Source organism: Chiloscyllium plagiosum, chromosome 11 (assembly GCF_004010195.1).
Source record: "Chiloscyllium plagiosum isolate BGI_BamShark_2017 chromosome 11, ASM401019v2, whole genome shotgun sequence".
Taxonomy (NCBI): domain Eukaryota; kingdom Metazoa; phylum Chordata; class Chondrichthyes; order Orectolobiformes; family Hemiscylliidae; genus Chiloscyllium; species Chiloscyllium plagiosum.
In genome coordinates, this window is record NC_057720.1 from 36,780,780 (window position 1) to 36,796,868 (window position 16,089).

A 16,089-nucleotide genomic window follows, 5' to 3' on the forward strand; every position below is an offset into this window, starting at 1 on the left:
TATGAAGTGCAGGGAAAACTGAAATCTATAACCTGTTCCTTTTATAGAAGGAAACTTGTCATCCTTGCCAGTAATGCCCCCATCAAATGAATGAATAGGAAAAAAAAAATCCAATGTGCTAGTTTCTCACTTCAGACTTGTGCTTTTTCACAGCTGCCAGTTTCCAGGACATAAAGGCATGAATTGTTATTTCTTATGCAATAAGTCCTGCTTTTATCTCCCACAGAACTGTTTAATTAAGATGGAAGAGAATGGGTACACAGGAGTTTTGGGTGACTTTGGACTGGCAGAGAAAATCCCTGATAAGTAAGTATACCACATTTTCCCCTTTTAAATGTAATTTTCCACTTGAAGTAGCAGAATTATAATCCTAGGGCAACTATGAGAAAATAACAATGAATAGAAATTTGCATCCCTCAAAATTGTTGAGATATTTAATCATGTTTTTAATAACTGTTGTTTTGAGCATGAATGAATGTGGTTCCCTTTCAAAAAGGTATATGGTGATTTGTGGCAGTGTCACCAAACTAGTAATCCAGAGGCACTGACTAATGCTCTGGCACACTGGCTCAAACACCACTATGACAACTGGGAGAACTCTATTAATATATCTGGAATGGAGTAATTGTTACCTTTTAATAATTCTAATGAATTTACCAGTTTGTTACCAAAACTCATCTGGTTCACTATGTCCTTTTAGTTCAGAAATTAAGTTGTCAAAAAGATATCAGGAATTTGCAAAGAGGCTATAAATAGGTTAAGTGGGTGGACAAAAATTGACAGGTGCAATATAATGCAGGATGTGTGAACTTTGGCATGAAGAATAGTAAAGCAGCATATTTAATGGAAAGAAGTTGCAGAACTCTGAAAGATCTGAGTGTGTTGGTACATGAATCACAATGTTAGTATGCAGGCACAACAAGTGAAAATAGAATGTTGTTTATTGTAAGGGAATGAAATTGAGAGGAGGGTATGTTGTTACAGTGGAATAAATGTTGTTGAGGCCACCTCTAGATTACTGTGTATAGGTTTTGTTGTCTTCTTTAAGAAAGGACATAAATGTTTTGCAGTTCGTAGAAGGTTTACTTGACTAATATCCAAGATAGGAAAGTTACCTTTGGATGAAAGGTTGACCAGCTGAGCCTGTATCCATAGAAATTTAGAAGAGTGAGAGGTAAGTCCATTGAAGCATTTTAAGTCCTGAGAGGACTTAACAAAGTGGATAATGAAAGGATGTTTCCCATATTCAAGATTAGTAGGGGGCATAATTTAAAAATTAGGGGTCTCACATTTAAGATGGGGATGAGGAAGATTACTTTAAGGGTGCAAGTCTTTGGAACTGTTTCCCCAGAGAGTAGAGGAGGAGGGTTGTTGAATGCTTTAAAGGAAAAGGTAGACTAAGAAGAGAGTTGAGTGTTATCAATGGTAAGCAGGAATGTGAAGTTGAGGCTGCAATCAGATGGGTTATGAAATACTAAATGTCAGAACAAATGGCCTACTGTTAGTTGTTATGTTCCTATTAACTAACATAAGACACAGTATAATGATTTGCTTTGGAAAAATCTTGAAACAATGTTGTGGTTCTGTTCGCCGAGCTGGGAATTTGTTGCAGATGTTTTGTCCCCTGTCTAGGTGACTTCCTCAGTGCTTGGGTGCCTCCTGTGAAGCGCTTCTGTGATGTTTCCTCTGGCATTTATAGTGGTTTAAATATAAATGATATAAATGCCAGAGGAAACATCACAGAAGCGCTTCACAGGAGGCACCCAAGCACTGAGGATGTCACCTAGACAGGGGACGAAACATCTGCAACAGGAATTCCCAGCTTGGCGAACAGAACCACAACAATGAGCACCCGAGCTACAAATCTTCTCACAAACTTTGAAATCTTGAAGCAATATTTGAATATCTATTTACATGTGATGACTGAATAATAGGAAATTCTGCTAATTCCTAATTGTTCACATGAAGGTGCTGGAGAACCTTTTTTTAAACTGCCGTAGTCTAGATTATGAAGGCATATCTATGGTGCTGTTAGTCTCCCAGGATTTTGAACTGGTAATTGGGGGGAAGAATAGTGTGTTACCTAAAAGTGGTGGTTTTCCCTGTGCCTATGTTCTGTGTAGCAGAGGTCCAGGTTTTGGAGGTTCCATTGTAGGAGTCCTGGTGAATTGTTGCATTGTATCTTGTAGGTTGTAAACATTTGCAACCTTGATTCATTACTGGTAGAGGGAGTGTGTAATATTATGGATGAAGTGTCACTGAGTGGGCTGAGCTGCTTGAGAGTTTTTGGGGCTGCACTAAAACAGTTAAGTGTTGAATATTCCATCATATTTCGGACTGGTGCCTTTGTAGATAGTTCATAGTCATTAGATAAGTTGCTAACGATATTTAGCCTCTGGCCTGCTCTTGCAGCCAATGTTTAAACGTGCAATTTGTCACGTTACAAGTAGCAATTGTCTCTCACGCTTAAGAAAAATGGACATCTTTAGACTTGCATCAAACTAACTTAACAGTCTTTTAAAAAAATGTATTCATTTGTGGGATTTGGATATCACTGGCTGGCCAGCATTTAATGCCTATCCCTAGTTGCCCTTGAGAAGATGGTGGTGAACTGCTGCTGCAGTCCACCTGCTGTGGGTTGACCCACAAAGCCACTAGAGAGGAAATTGCAGGATTTTGATACAGTGACAGTGAAGGAATGGCAATATATTTCCAAGTCAGGATGGTGAGTGGCTTGCAGGGGAACTTTAAGATGGTGATGTTTTCATATATCTACAGCCCTTATCCTTCTAGATGGAAGTGGTTGTGGGTTTGGAAGATGCTATTTGCAGATCGTCAGTGGATTTCTGCATTGCATCTTATAGACAGTACACACTGCTGTCACTGTGCATGGTGGGAAAGTATCAAAGTCTGTAGTCTAGAGAGCTGTGTTTGCCAACCTAAAGGGATGGGGGAAATGGTGTAACTGGAGTTCTGGGTTGGATGAGTTTTAGGCAGTGGAGCCAGGGTTCAGCAGGCGCAGGTACAGAGGCAAAAGGAGCAGCTGAGCATAACTAGTTTCATATCTGCCAAATTCTGTGTCCTGGTTTCACAAATTCAACATCTTTTTAATCAAAACATCTGTTGCCTTCTGTAAGCTGGTCAATCCAACAAATAGGAGTCAATACCAAAGACGCAATGGAGGCTGAGCCTAGAGCAGATGCTGATGACAAAAACTTTATCGCTGGAGACCCAGGCTTGACTGATACAGCAGAGTCATCTCTGGTGACTTAAATTTTTCAATAGCCAACTCTCTTCTGTTTCAAAGAATGCATGTCATTTTTGAAGGTTGAGGATTTGCTGTGAGGTATAGGGTCCAGGAGCAAAGGAATAGAAGAGAAGATAGATGCCAGATATATGGTAAGGAAAAATTCGCAAAGGATATAAGTTAGGTTATCTCACTTTTTACTTACCAAATGCTCACTAGGATTGCCAACCCTCCAGAATTACCCTGAATGAATTAAAGATCAATCTCCAAGCTATTGCTGCAAGCAAAGCCAGAAAGAAAATTGTCGATGCATTATAAAGAATGCGTTTATTTTTAATTTGCTTTGTTTATCAATTATAAAAGTTTTGGAGATAGAGTTGGTCAAAGACTGACAGTCAAGAATCATCTAATTGGAGTCACAAAAAATTCTGTGCATTTACCAATTGGGCTGGAGGAGCTGGTGCATCGTGATGATGGACATCTTTGTTGTATGACTGTTGGAAACATCAGGTTATCGATTGAGTGAGTGAAGATGAAGGACAACTGCTGGGGTGTGGGTATTTCTGGCAAGGCCAGTCTTTTGTACAATCTATAATTGATGAGGTAAAATGGGATCACATTGGAAAATAGTTTGCAAACCATTGTTGTCACCTTGTGCTTTGCTTTCCTTGTACATGGTCCAGTATGGTTATGTTATTTTGCTTGTTTGGATTTCAATCTGTATCAGAGGCACTAAATAGATTGAATGCTAAAATGTACAAATCACTTTCGTGACTTGATACAAATGTATTGGTCTGCAATTCTGACTTCAATAGAAGATATACAAAGCGAAGGTGAACATTCCTACCCACTTGGTGTAACATAGGAAAAGTGTGAAGTTATTCACTTGGGTATAAAAATTCATAATCAGAATATTTTTGATATGATGTAGAATTTGTCAGTGTTGATGCTCAGAGGCTTGGGTATTCTTAAACAAGAAATGTAGAAATTTGATGTGCAGTTATGGCAGCAATTAGAAAGGCAGATGGCATGTTGGCCTTTATTGAAAGGGAGACTGTTTGTTGTGGTGTGTGGAAAAGTACAGTAAGTTGGTTCCTGGACTAAACAAATTGGGTCTAGGTCCACCTGAAGGTTAGAGCAATGAGAAGCAATCTCTTCACAGATTCTGAAGAAATTTGATATTAAAAAATTGGTCTGCTAGTTAGAAGTCTAAAATATAGGGTAAGTGAACAATCACTTAAGATTAAAATGGGGAGAAATTACTCCATCCAAAATCTTTCGAATCCTCTACCCAGGATTGTGGATGCTCCATTGTCGAGTGCTTTTGAAGCTGAAATACATAGATTTTTTTGCTGTTTCAGGAATGAGGCATATGAGAGTGGGCAGGAAAGTGATGCTGAAGTTAAAGATCAGTCATAATCATATTGAATGGCACAGCAGACTCAATAAGCCATCTGTGTCTACCCTTCCTATTTCTTGTCTTCTAAAGTCTAATTGTACCACCCCATTCGAATTGGAGTATAAGTGGTATAGTTATGTAATCCTTGTCACTGAAGACTTGCAGATGTTTTTGTCCTTGGCCTCCAATTTTCAGACTTTTCTTTTTGCTTTTGACCATTCTCTTCCCTGGTCAAAAACCTTTTGCAATTAAGATAGGGCTACTTGATGGTTTGTGGGCATTATGATTGTCTTTGTTCACCTGGGTCATGATTTACTGCAAAAAAATGATATTTTAAGTAACTGGTCCTATGGCAAATAATTTTTATGTCAATATTACCATGCACTGAATATCAACATTTTAATGCTATGCCAAAGAAAGCATATTAAGTAAATAAATGTTTTGTAAAATAGCAAAGCATGTTACTTACTTTTTTATTTTAAATTTCAGCGCAAGTGTAGAAAAGTTGTCAGTGGTTGGATCACCTTTTTGGATGGCTCCAGAGGTACTTCATAGTGAGCATTATAATGAAAAGGTAAGTGTTCTGTTTTAGATTAGCAGCAAACATCATTGTTTGCAAAATAAAACTTAGTGTATTGATTTTAAATGTTTATTCCTTTATATTTCACTTGAATTTTCCTTGATTCGTTGAAAAGAACAAGGTGAAGCTGCTATGTAATAGAAAATATTTGTGTACTTAAAGCATTAAAGCTAACCAGCAAGTTTGCATATCAGGTAGTTATTCAATCTGTGGTTACTTTGCTTCTTCCAAAGTCCATCCAACTATACCATATTAACCTTTTGAGTGTCAGTTTTGCCATTTGTGTATCTCCCAGGCTTGTTCTTGTCAGGCACTATTGATTCTCAACAGCAGTTAGAAAAGGCAACCTTCAGTTCTCATGTAGTCAGGGGTATGTTTGTCAAATTCCAGGCACAATGAAGCAGAGTGAGGTAACATTCATTAATTTACAGTGCTTTATTCTGTTGGACTTATAATGTGGATGCCTGAGTATTATGAATGGTGATATATTTCCTTATGTGGATGGTGAGTGGCTTGGTGGGGAACTTGCAAATGGAGGTTTTCCCATGTATGTGCAACCCTTGTCCGTCTAGATGGAAGTGTTCGTCGGTTTGGAAGGTGCTGACCGAGGATTTTTGGTGAATTTCTGCAGTACATCTTGTAGACACACATTGCTGCTATTGCTGCGGGTTGGTATTGGAGGGTGTTGGTATTGGAGGGTGTGAATGTTTATAGTTTTGGTGCCAATGAGGCGGGCTGTTTTGTTCTGGATGGTGTCTAGCTTCTTGAGTGTTGCTGGAGTTGCACTCATCCAGGCAAGTGGAGATTACTCCATTACACTCCTGACTTGTCGCTTGTTGATAGACTGCCTTTGGGCAGTCAGGAGGTGAGTTACTTCGGTATTCCTAGCCTCTGACCTCCTCTTACAGCTACTTATTTATATGGTAAGTCCAGTTCATTTTTTTTAAAATGCCAGGGTGTTGATTATGTGTGATTCAATTATGGTAACACCATTGAATGTCAAGGGGGTGGTGGTTGGATTGTCTCTTTTTGGCAATGGTCACTGCCTGGCATTTGTGTGGCACAAATGTTAATTTTATCCCAGGCATGGATGTTGTCAGAATGTTGTCTTAAAAACTGAAAGAACTGCAGATGCTGTAAATCAGAAACAAAAACAGAAGTTGCTGGAAAAGTCTGGCAGCATCTGAAAAGAAATCAGAGTTAACATTTTGGGTCCGGTGACCCTTCCTCAGAAGGCAAGTCTTGTTGCGTTTGAACATGGACCGCTTCAGATTTTGAGGAGTCGCAAATGGTGCCGAACACTGTACAATTAGCAGTGAACATTCCCAGTTCTGACATTATGATTTGAGGGAAGCAGCCGAAGATGATTGGGTCTAGAACACTAATTACCTCTGCAGAAATGCTCTGGAGCTGAGAAAATTGACCTCCAACAACCACACCAATTTTCCTATGTGCCAGTATGATTCCAACCAGTGGAGCTTTCCCCCAATTCCCATTAATTCTGACTTTGCTAGATCTCCATGATGCCATATTCGTTCAAATGTGGTGTTAATGTCAAGGACTGTCACTCTCACCTAGTCTCTGGAATTCAGTTCTTTTGAACCAAAGCTGTAATGAGGACAGGAGTTCAATGGCTCTGATGGAACCCAAACTTGGTGTCAGTTGCTGCTGAACTAGTGCTACTCGATGACACCTCCTCCTATCACTTTACTGAAGAGCAAGAATAGACTGATGGGGTGGTAATTGGCCAGGTTGGATTTGTGCTACATTTTGAGTACAGGACATGTGTGGGCAATTTTTCACGTTGGAGAGATGCCAGTGTTGTAGCTGTACTGGAACAGCATGGCTAGGAGGGCAGCAAGTTCTGGAGTACAAGTCTTCAGTACTATTACTGGAATGTTATCAAAGCCTGTTGCCTTTGCAGCATCCACTGCCTCTGATTGTTTGTTGATATCAAATATACTCATTGATACTGGCACATTCAATGGTACTGAATTTGTAAGAGTTGTGTAACAGGAAAAACTCTTTTTAAAAAAACTTTTATCTTGCTATTAGCATCACTGGAGAGGTGATGACCTAGTGGTATAATCATTAGATTATTAATCCAGAAGCTCAGCTAATGTTTTGGGGACCCAGACTCAAATTCTAATATCTACCACTTTGGGATTTGAAGTGGATTTCTAAACAAAATTTGGAATTAAGACCGTGACACCATTGTCAATAGTCAGAACAACCCATCTGGCTTACTCATGTTCCTCAAGGAATGATCTCTGCCAACCTCCCCTGGTCTGACCTATATTAACACCAGAACCACAGCAATGTGTTGAATCTCAATTGCCCTCTGAAATGGCCCAGCAAGCCAGTCAGTTAGGTAAATTGCTGCAAAGTCTCAACCTACGACATGTGGACTGCAGTGGCTCAAGAAGGCAGCACACTATCATCTTCTCAAGGACAACGAGAGATGGGCAATAGATGTCAGCGACATCTATGTTTAACTTGATGCATTGTCACGCAACTCTCTTGAGGGAGGAACTAAGTGACTTAATTCAGTTCAAAATCCTGTGTTCATATGCGTGATGAGAAATGTTTTGAATTTGGCTTTTTTTCATACTCGCTAAGCTCTGGTTACTGTTTCATCTGTCCTTTTTCATATTGATGTGATAAGCATGTAACTGACTAGAACTTGTAAAGATAATTAGTCCAGGGAATTTCTGTGCAAAGTTTTGAAGGACCATTACGTCTTTTAAAGAAGACACATGGTTTTTAGAAGAAAATTAAGTAAATTTTCTTTTGAATGAGTAAGTAGCAAAATATAACTACTGAAAAATGTTTTGTTGCTGCCTGTACTCTTTAATAAATCTGTTTGGTAGCTAAAGGCCAAGACATGACTTGGAGGAAATGTTATTTCACTTTCACTAGCTCAGAGGGTCCATGTGGTGTGGTATACAACTTGTATCAAAAATTATGCATAAAGTTCTCTGCCACCCTGGGTGCACGGCAATACTTTATTTGAATATTTAGCAACTGGAAAGTTTTCAGCAGCTGGATTTTATTTGCAACAAAAGGATATATTTGATTAAATAAGTCATGCCCAAATATGTCAGGTCAGATAGATTTTGAAAATCCTGTTATGATATTTGAAGGTCATCATTACCATCACTGACTCTTGTCTGCCTAACAGACTGTTGTCTGACTGTGTGCTGCAAATGATGTTTAGAGATGTTTTTGGTATAATCATGGAAGGAATGGAAAAGGTTAGTGGGGTAGGTATAGTTATCAATTAGGATAGCATGCTGGGCTTTTTTGCAGCGGGTTTGGAGAGTATCATAGATGTTTTGCTTCCATTGTATAAACTTTGGATTCATAGCTCTGATTTTCAGCATAGTTTAGACTCTAAAGTAAAAAGACATACTCACCTTGGTGGTATAGTGAAAGTTTAGTAGATTAGTCCTTGAGATGAAATAGTTGTCTAGTGATGGGAGGCTGATTAAATTGGGCTTATTCACTGGAGGTTAGAAGAAAGGTGATCTAATCATAACATAAAAGATTCTGAAGGGGCTTGACAGGGTAAAGGATTGAGAGGTTGCTTTCCCTGGCCAGGGTCTATAGAACATGGACACCCAGCCTTATTTGGGAAAAACGATGACTAATTAAACTGAAATGAGATGTTTTGGTGGTCAGAGTTGTGAATCTTGGGGTTCCATACCATTCATAAGATATAGCATCATCAAGAATGTATGGAATATATAATAAAAAGGAGTGGTCGCAGATTAACCCTGATGGTATTGAACGGTAGAGCAGACTTGATCCATGGGCTCCTGCTCCAGTTACATTTAAGTTCTTGTGTTATGATTCTTTCTTTATTGGCTGTGAAGTACTTGAACATAAATTATTCTCCAATAATTAATTCAATTTTTAAAAATGTTATGTATAACTGTAGTAATTTAATAGCTAAATTGCCATAAAGCTTTGTTTCTAACACTGTTTGTAATTTAATGACAGGCAGACGTGTTTTCGTACGGCATTATTCTATGTGAAATAATTGCCAGAGTACAAGCTGATCCTGACTATCTACCTCGGACAGTGGTAAGGAGTGAGTTTTTGTTCCTGCTTTAAGATAAGAAAATATCACTTTTCATAAATATTCTGCGGTTTAACATGTTGAAGGTGTACTTTTAGAAGGTTTTTTTAAAAAAATAAGTTGGGGATCTTCTTGCATTTGCCTAACTATGTCAAATGATGGGCGAACATCCATATGGGAATAGGAATGGAAACACTGATCCTTAAATATACCAAATTGGTTATCTCTCAGCAGACCAATGTAATGCTGCTATGTTGATCAGTTGTGTTGTAGAAGTTGAATTTGTGACCCCAAACCTGACTCCTGCAGAACTGTAATAGTCACTGGCTGCCATCCTCTGTCCCCACTCTCTGCCTTCTACCAGTCAGCCAATCCTCTATCCATGCCAGTATCTTGCCCCTAATGCCAATGGCTCTTATCTCATTTAGCAGCCTTTGTCAAAGGCCTTCTGGAAATCTAAATCAATCACATCTACTGGCTCTCTGTTTCGCTTGCTTGTTACATTCTCAAAGAATTCTTACCAATTTATCAGGTATGACCTTCTCTTGACAAAGCTGTGCTGACTTAGCTCTATTTTACCATGCACTTCCAAGTAGTCCACAGTCTTATCCTTAGTAATTGACTCTAAAATCTTACCAGCGACTGAGGTGAAGCTAACCAGTCTGTAACTTCTCATTGCTGCCTACCTCCCTTCTTTAACCAGGGGTATTACATTAACCATTTTCAAGTTCTCTGGGACCCTCCTGACTCCATTGATTCCTGAAAAATCGCCACCAATGCCTCCATAATCTCCTCCTATCTTGTTCAGAGACCTTGTAGTCTATTGGGTCAGGATGATTTTTCAGCCTTTCAGATCTTTCAGCATCCCCAGCATCTTCTCCTTAGTGATGGCCACTACACTCCCCTCTGCCCCTACTCTCTTGAAGTTCTGGTATGTAGCTGGCGTCTTCCACTGTGAAAACTGATGTGAAGTACCAGTTCAGTTTCTCTGCCATTTCTGTGTTCCACATTAGTACTTCTCCAAACTCATTTTTCAGTAGTCCAGTGTTCACTTCTGCCTCTCTCTTAGATATCTTTTTAAAAAAAAAACTCCCACAATCTTCTTTTATATCACTAACTAGCAACTCTAATTTCATCTTTTCCCACCTCCCCAAATTACTTTTTCAGTTGTCTTTTGCTTTGTAACAGCTTCCCAATCCTTTGGTTTCTCACTATCTTTACCAAACGTTATGCTTTTTATTTTGATTTTATGCCATCACTGATTTGCCTTGTACTCTCCTTTAAAATGTTTTTCTTCCATGGGATGAATTTCTGCTGTGCTTCTGAACTACCACCAGAGACTCTGGCCAGTGATGCTCCACTGTCTTCCCTGGTAGGCTAACTTCCGAATCCACTTTGACCAGCTCCTCCTCATATTTATACTGTTACCTTTACTAAATTTTAATATCATTACATCTGATTCCAGTTCTCCCCCTCAAACTGTAGGATGAATTCTATCATCGTACAGTTTTTGTGTGTGAGCAAGGTGGAGTTGGAGGAGGGCTCCTGAGCTGGAAGTTGTCTGCTTTTCTTCTCTTTCCTTTATTTGTTTTCTTTCCCTCCTTTCTTTCTTTTCTCTATACCTTTTACTTACCTCTTCCTGAGCTGAGGCATCAGCGAGAGCCCAGCACAGACCTCAAGTGGAGCCAGCATGAAGAGTATTAGCCCGAGGCAGACCTCGGGAGTGAGCCCTTACTTTTCCTGAACGAGCATAGGAATTGGTGGCTGCTACATCAGCAGAGGGGACGTTGACGAAGTAGGCCCAGTGGCAATGGGGATTGCCGACTTCATCGTTGATTGTATTTGGTGTTAGAAGGGCATCAAAGTGACATCGACTTGGGTCCAGCAGTGAGATATGCAACGCAGCACAGGCAGCAGCGAGGTGGTGGCAGAGGGGTATTAGCCCATTTGTGAAAGATGATGCCTGAGGATCGATGATTTTGTTGGTTGGATCCAGTGTAGACAGCAACATAGTGGTGGAAAAGGGAAAGGCTCAAGTGTTGTTGATGCTGATAAGCTGGCTCAGGACTGATGGATTCTCTTTAAATTGTATCTAATTTTTTCCTCAAATTGCTCAAAATGACACCAAATTGTGGCAACAAATGAAAGCTTTTTACAGTATTTTATGGCATTCTCCCTGTAAAAATCCACGTGACAATAAAAGCAATAAATCAAGATGATAAACTCCCTATCAATTTGATTTCAATGCACATCACCAAATCCAGAATTGCCTGTTCCTTAGTGGGCTCTGCCACAAGCTGCTGCAAAAAACCGTCTCGTAGATATTCCGCAAATTCTTTTTCTTGACTATCTGCTGCCAACCCAACTTTCCTAGTCCACCTGCATGTTGAAGCTCCCCCTTGACACTTGCAGCAGTGCCTTTTCTACATGCTTTTTCTATCTCGTGATTTATTTTTTTGCCCCACATCTTGATTATTGCTAAGAGGCCTGTACACGACTCCCATCAGAGTCTTTTTTTTAACTTTGCAGTTCTTCAGATTCAACACCTTCTGACTCTACATCACTTACTTCTATTCATTTAATTTAATTTCTTACTAACAAGGCAACCTGTCCCCATCCTTTCAATAGGACTCGTCCTCTTGGATATTTATTTCCCAGATTTGATCCCCGGCAACCACATCTGTATTGCCATGATATCGTATGTGCCAGTTTCAGTCTGTGACTCATACTCATTTACCTTATTTTGTATACCATGTGTATTTAAGTACAACACCATCGGTCCTGCATTGACTGCCCTCATCTAATTATCCCCTTATAGAGTCATAGAGATGTACAGCATGGAAACAGACACTTTGGTCCAACCCGTCCATACGACCAAATATCCCAACCCAATCTAGTCCCACCTGCCAGCACCCGGCCCATATCCCTCCAAACCCTTCCTATTCATATACCCATCCAGGTGCCTCTTAAATGTTGCAATTGTACCAGCTTCCACCACTTCCTCTGGCAGCTCATTACATACCTGTACCACCCTCTGTGTGAAAAGGTTGCCCCTTAGGTCTCTTATCTTTCCCCTCTCACCCTAAATCTATGCCCTCTAGATCTGGACTCCCTGACCCCTGCCTATTTATCCTATCCATGCCCCTCATAATTTTGTAGACCTCTATAAGGTCACCCCTCAGCCTCCGACCCTCCAGGGAAAACAGCCCAAGCCTGTTCGGCCTATCCAGTAGCTCAAATCCTCCAACCCTGGCAATATCCTTGTAAATCTTTTCTGAAGCCTTTCAAGTTTCGCAACATCTTTCCGATAGGAAGGAGACCAGAATTGCACGCAATATTCCAACAGTGGCCTAACCAATGTCCTGTATAACCGCAACATGACCTCCTAATCCCTGTACTCAATACTCTGACCAATAAAAGAAAGCATACCAAACGCCGCCTTCATATCCTACCTACCTGTGACTCCACTTTCAAGGAGCTATGAATGTGCACTCCAGGGTCTCTTTGTTCAGCAACGCTCCCTCGGACCTTACCATTAAGTGTATAAGTCCTGCTAAGGTTTGCTTTTCCAAAATGCAGCACCTTGCATTTATCTGAATTAAACTCCATCTGCCACTTCTCAGCCCTTTGGCCCACCTGGTATCTGCTTGTGCTTGGAGTTAGATTCCTGACCCTTTGATTCTCTGTCCTATTACTTGTTCTGGAAGCTTTAATAAACACCCTATATCCCTGCTGAATCCCCTCCCTTTTTTTTAGTTTAGACAATTGCTTTGCAACACTCCATACTAATGAACGGAAGTGCCTCTTTGTTAGTTATTAATGTCTTTTGTTCAGAAATCTATTTTGCAATCTAATTAAATTTTGTATAATTGATAATTTTACATATTTAGCAATTACGTGATAGCTAATATACATCTTGTACATATTCATTTCCTGAAGTATATGCATCTTTAAATGACTGAATTCAAGTTTTTTTTTTCTGAACCTTTCCATCAAAATTTAGAACTTTGGATTAGACTATGATGCATTTCAGAACATGGTTGGGGACTGTCCACCTAGCTTTCTTCAGCTTGCCTTCAACTGTTGCAATGTGAGTAAAATATGATAATCTATCTTGATGATCTTGTGTATGATTACATGAACATAATTTGAAACAGAAGTGAGTACACAGTTGCTAAATTTTTTTTCTGTATCTGACAAGATAACATTAGAGAAGTTTTGCATTGGGGTTTCTTTAATTAAAGCCAAAGACACTGATTAGTGTAATGGACTATTGCTATTCTGATGTTGCAACCTCCAGTAGATTTCCTATGTCCTTTACTACTGAAGATGACTCTGAGACCTGTTGAACTCTTTTTACAGAAATCTTGTCCTGAACAAGAAAATGCCCTGATAGCTTTCTGCCTGAATGCTTTTGTAATTTTGCAATGCCTGGAGTCAATGTTAAACTCATTGCTCATGTATTATTTATACAGCAAGTTAATTCACATCTATAGAGAGAAAGGTTGGGGTGGTAATTTTTGTTGAAAATGTGTTGCTGGAAAAGCGCAGCAGGTCAGGCAGCATCCAAGGAGCAGGAGAATTGACATTTCGGGCATGAGCCCTTCTTCAGGAATGCAGGCTCATGCCCGAAACGTCGATTCTCCTGCTCCTTGGATGCTGCCTGACCTGCTGCGCTTTTCCAGCAACACATTTTCAGCTCTGATTTCCAGCATCTGCAGTCCTCACTTTCTCCCCGTGGTAATTTTTGTGTATGTACCCTTCGTGTGATTATAGCAGAAGGAATGTATTTCATGTGAAAATATGTTAAAAAGTTGATGTTCTATTTCTCTCTAGCTAAGATACATTTTTGTAATAGATACTGTATACAGTGTTGCAAACCATTTTCTATGATGCGAACAGAATGAGTGTGCAATCAGTCAACAGTCGGATATTTTGTTGATGTGTTAATGTCACAAAAAGTTATTTTATTGTTTGTTGAGAAGATGCTGCTGCTTGCTGCTGAAGTCCCTCCCTGGTCTACCCCATACCACCTCAACTTTAAACATCTTTGTCTTGTGTCTGAATCCCCTTTTGTGGCTTTCATTTTTCTGCAGCTGGTGTCATGTCTGACTCTCTTAACGTTTTGACCTCACCATTGGTGTTCATTCCTTTAACTATCTAGGCCCAAGATATGGAGTTGAGAACATAAAACAGCATAGGCCCTTCGGCCCTTGCTGTTGTGCTCTAATATCAACTAACCTACATACCCTTCATTTTACTATCATCCATCTGCCTGTCCAAGAGTCGCTTAAATGTTCCTAATATATCTGACTCTACTACCACCATTGATGGTGTATTCTACGCATATACCACTCTCTGTGTAAAAAACCAACCTCTGACATCTTCCTCCAGTCACCTTAAAATTATTATTTTTTTATTTCAAAAATATACTTTATTCATAAAATAATTTGATGGTCTGTACAGTTGGTCATGCCATACATATGTAAACATTTACATACAGAGATCAGAATTTATCATTTTTATATACAAGTCTGTACGTTTTTCAATCATACGCCCATATATTTAGCTGAGGTGTCAGCAGAGCCCAAATGACCTGCGTGGGCCCCCTGTTCTTCTTAGGCAGGCAGATGTTAACGCGGTGGTCTTTCCCCACCGCGCCTTGGCGGCAGCTGCCCCAAACTTCAGTGCATCCCTCAACACGTAGTCCTGGACCTTGGAATGTGCCAGTCTGCAACACTCAGTCGGGATCAACTCCTTCAGCTGGAAGATCAACAGGTTTTGGACCGCCCAGAGAGTGTCCTTCACCGAGTTGATGATCCTCCAGGCACAGTTGATGTTCGTCTCGGTGTGCGTCCTGGGGAACAGACCGTAGAGCACGGAGTCCCGCGTCACGGCGCTGCTCGGCATTCTGCCAAATGGCTTTGACAGTCTGCTCAGGGAACCGCTCGATAGGATCCGTCCTCTCCTATTCCCGAAGGGTCTCGAGGACACTACGTGTTGACCACTTCCTGATGGACTTGTGGTCAAAGATTATTTTCTTCATAAACTTCTCCACGAAGGACAGGTGATACGGATCGGTCCAACTACTCTGAGCATTCCGCGGCAGCGAGGCCAGATCCATCCTTCGCAACACCGTGGACAGGTAGAACCTCAGTACGTAGTGACACTAGGTGTTTGCGTACCGGGGATCCACGCACATCCTGATGCAGCCACACATAAAGGCCACACACAATCTCCTCTGCACCCTCTCTCTAAAGCTTCCACATCCTTCCTATATTGAGATGACCAGAACTGAACACTGTATTCCAAGTGTTGTCTAACCATGACTGTATAAAGTTGCAGCATAACCTTGCAGCTCTTAAACTTAATCCCCTGCTAATGAAAGCCAACACACTATGCGCCTTCTTAACAACCCTATCCACTTGGATGGCACCTTTTGAAAGATCTATGGACATGGACCCCAAGATCCCTCTGATCCTGTACACTGATAAGAATCCTGCCATTAACCCTGTATTCTGCATTCAAATTCAACCTTCCAAAGTGAATGAGTTCACACTTTTCAAGGTTGAACTCTATCTGCCACCTTATCAGCCTAGTTTTGCCTCCTGTCAATGTTCCTTTGCAACCTATAACAGCCCTCATACTACCTACCACTCCACCAACCTTCTTGTCATCATCGGCAAACTTAATAACCCCCCCCTTTCCACTTCCTCATCCAAGACATTTGTAAAAATCACAAAGAGCAGGTGTCCCAGAACAGATCCCTGCGGAACGCCATT

At 40.4% G+C, this 16,089-nt stretch overlaps 1 protein-coding gene across 1 annotated transcript in view; it reads left to right on the forward strand.

Moving 5' to 3' along the window:
• Nucleotides 1-205: 205 nt before the first annotated feature.
• LOC122554300 (dual specificity testis-specific protein kinase 2-like) overlaps nt 206-16,089 on the forward strand; it is a 35,785-nt gene continuing 19,901 nt past the window's right edge. The window contains exons 1-4 of the mRNA XM_043699101.1: nt 206-306; nt 5,136-5,220; nt 9,229-9,312; nt 13,311-13,397. Coding sequence (XP_043555036.1) covers nt 242-306; nt 5,136-5,220; nt 9,229-9,312; nt 13,311-13,397 — 321 coding nt within the window. The 5' untranslated portion in view covers nt 206-241. The remainder of the gene's footprint in view (nt 307-5,135; nt 5,221-9,228; nt 9,313-13,310; nt 13,398-16,089) is intronic.